Source organism: Gavialis gangeticus, unplaced genomic scaffold (genome assembly GCF_001723915.1).
Source record: "Gavialis gangeticus isolate Ggan-Ray unplaced genomic scaffold, GavGan_comp1, whole genome shotgun sequence".
NCBI classification, from domain to species: domain Eukaryota; kingdom Metazoa; phylum Chordata; order Crocodylia; family Gavialidae; genus Gavialis; species Gavialis gangeticus.
Genome location: NW_017728993.1, coordinates 22,872,202 through 22,874,117, shown reverse-complemented (window position 1 = coordinate 22,874,117; position 1,916 = coordinate 22,872,202). Strand labels below are relative to the sequence as shown.

The following is a 1,916-nucleotide window of genomic DNA, read 5'->3' as shown; positions in this document are numbered from 1 at the left end:
GCCCTTCCCCCTCCTCCCCCCCCCCCTGCCGCTCGCAGTGCATGTTCAGTCGCTGCCTCCCGACCTCTGCGGCTCGCAGCGCGCTCCGCCTCCTCATGCAGCCGCTGGTGGTCTTTGTGCTCGGCGGGCCCGGCGCTGGCAAGGGCACGCAGTGCGCGCGCATCGTGGAGGTGAGGGACAGGCGAGCGGGTCGGGGCGCGTGAGGGGGCGACGGACGAACCTGCCGCCTGCGCCCCTCAGCGAGAGCGAACTACAGCTCCTAGCCTGCCCTGCGCGCGCGGCCCCGCCGGCTGCCTCGGGGGTGGCGCGGGGCATCACGGGAGCTGGAGTCCGCGCGGGGCCCTCGCGCCTGGGGAGCCCCTCACACAGACAGACAGACAGACACACACACACACACACACACACACACACACACACACACACACACACACACACACACACACACACACACACACACACACACACACACACACACACACTTATATATTTATATCTATATTTATTTATATCTATATATTTTATTTATATTTATAGCTATATATTTTTATTTATTTATTTCTAGATATCTCTTAGACATTAATATAGATAGATCTATATATTATATCCATATTTAGATCTAGATATATCTATCTATATTTAGTCTCTAGGTACAGATATATATGGAGAGAAAGAGATGGAGTTCTAGAGCAAGATGCTCCTTTGTGGGACCCTCTGGGGGTCGCTGGGGCTGGGATTGCAGGGTTCAGGCCTTACCTCAGTGTTGACGAGGATTTAAACAGACCCGCGGAAGGATCCGAGCCGTGGCTCTGCGGGTGCCTTGAGACCCTTCCAGGATGCCACAGGGAGTTACCGCTCGCACGATAAATGTGCTGATTTCAAGTAGGCACAGATGTTTCTTTCCTCGGAGACGTCTTGTGCCTTGTGTCCACTTGGTGCTGATGTGGCTTGTCCCCGGGAAATGCCTGTGTCATGTGTGCTCTGGCATGTGGCAGGTTACCTCAGGAGGGCAGGGGTGGCTGGGGTCAACAATCGTGCTGGCCGTGGCCCTCCTGGGGCTGCAGCTACAGCAAGCATGTGGCTCCAGCCAGCCAGGCTCCAATTTTGGGCGATGCGTACTGCCACCACGTGAACTTTCCCCCTGTGTTTCAGCGTGGGTTTTTTTGACCCCCTCAAAACCCCCTCCCCATGTTGCAAGGTAGCAGCCTGGGGAACGACTGCATGTGCCATGCCGCAGACAGGTCTGTGGTGCCACGTATCTCGCGTCTGCACTCGTCTGGACGCAGCCATGGCGTCCGAAGCATTCTGCCCTGCCGGGCTGTTTCTGAGTTCTTTGCAACAGAAGAAATTGCTCTAGTATGTTTTTGTAGAAGTAAAAACTGAGACCTCCCATTTTCCTAGGGGGGCGTCGAGTCTGTCGAGGCCTCCAGCACTGTTGTGGATTCAGCAGACAGGCCCTTGACTATCTAGAGGGGTACTTTAAATCTGACAAGGCTGATGATTGCTTCCTTAAAGAAGACTGGCATCACAGCCAGGGTTTGAGCTTGCTTTGGGAGTGTGTTCCTGTTTTCCCATGGCTAACACCACACACTATACGGTGTCCTTGTCAATGTATAAAACTGATGTGGTCTGTTGCAATCCAATCGATGTAGTAAGATCACCCTGCTAGGCAGGTACACTTGGCGAACTTGATAACTGCAGTAGCATTAGGGACTGATAATACAAGCCAGAGAAACTGTATACAACAAGGGAAAAAGAATGCATTCCTCTGAGGGGAAAGGATTTATGTGATCGATGTCTTTTATTGGACGAACTGCACAGTTAGACAAGCTCTTGTGTATCACAGAGCCCTCAGCCCTTGGGTCTCTTGCCAGCTTGTTTCTTGCCTGTTTCCTGGACCATTGCAGCTACAGTATTTT

At 53.0% G+C, this 1,916-nt stretch overlaps 1 protein-coding gene across 1 annotated transcript in view; it reads left to right on the top strand.

Moving 5' to 3' along the window:
- The window catches only part of CMPK1 (cytidine/uridine monophosphate kinase 1), a 33,907-nt gene continuing 31,991 nt past the window's right edge, over nt 1–1,916 (top strand). The window contains exon 1 of the mRNA XM_019501345.1: nt 1–170. Coding sequence (XP_019356890.1) covers nt 42–170 — 129 coding nt within the window. The 5' untranslated portion in view covers nt 1–41. The remainder of the gene's footprint in view (nt 171–1,916) is intronic.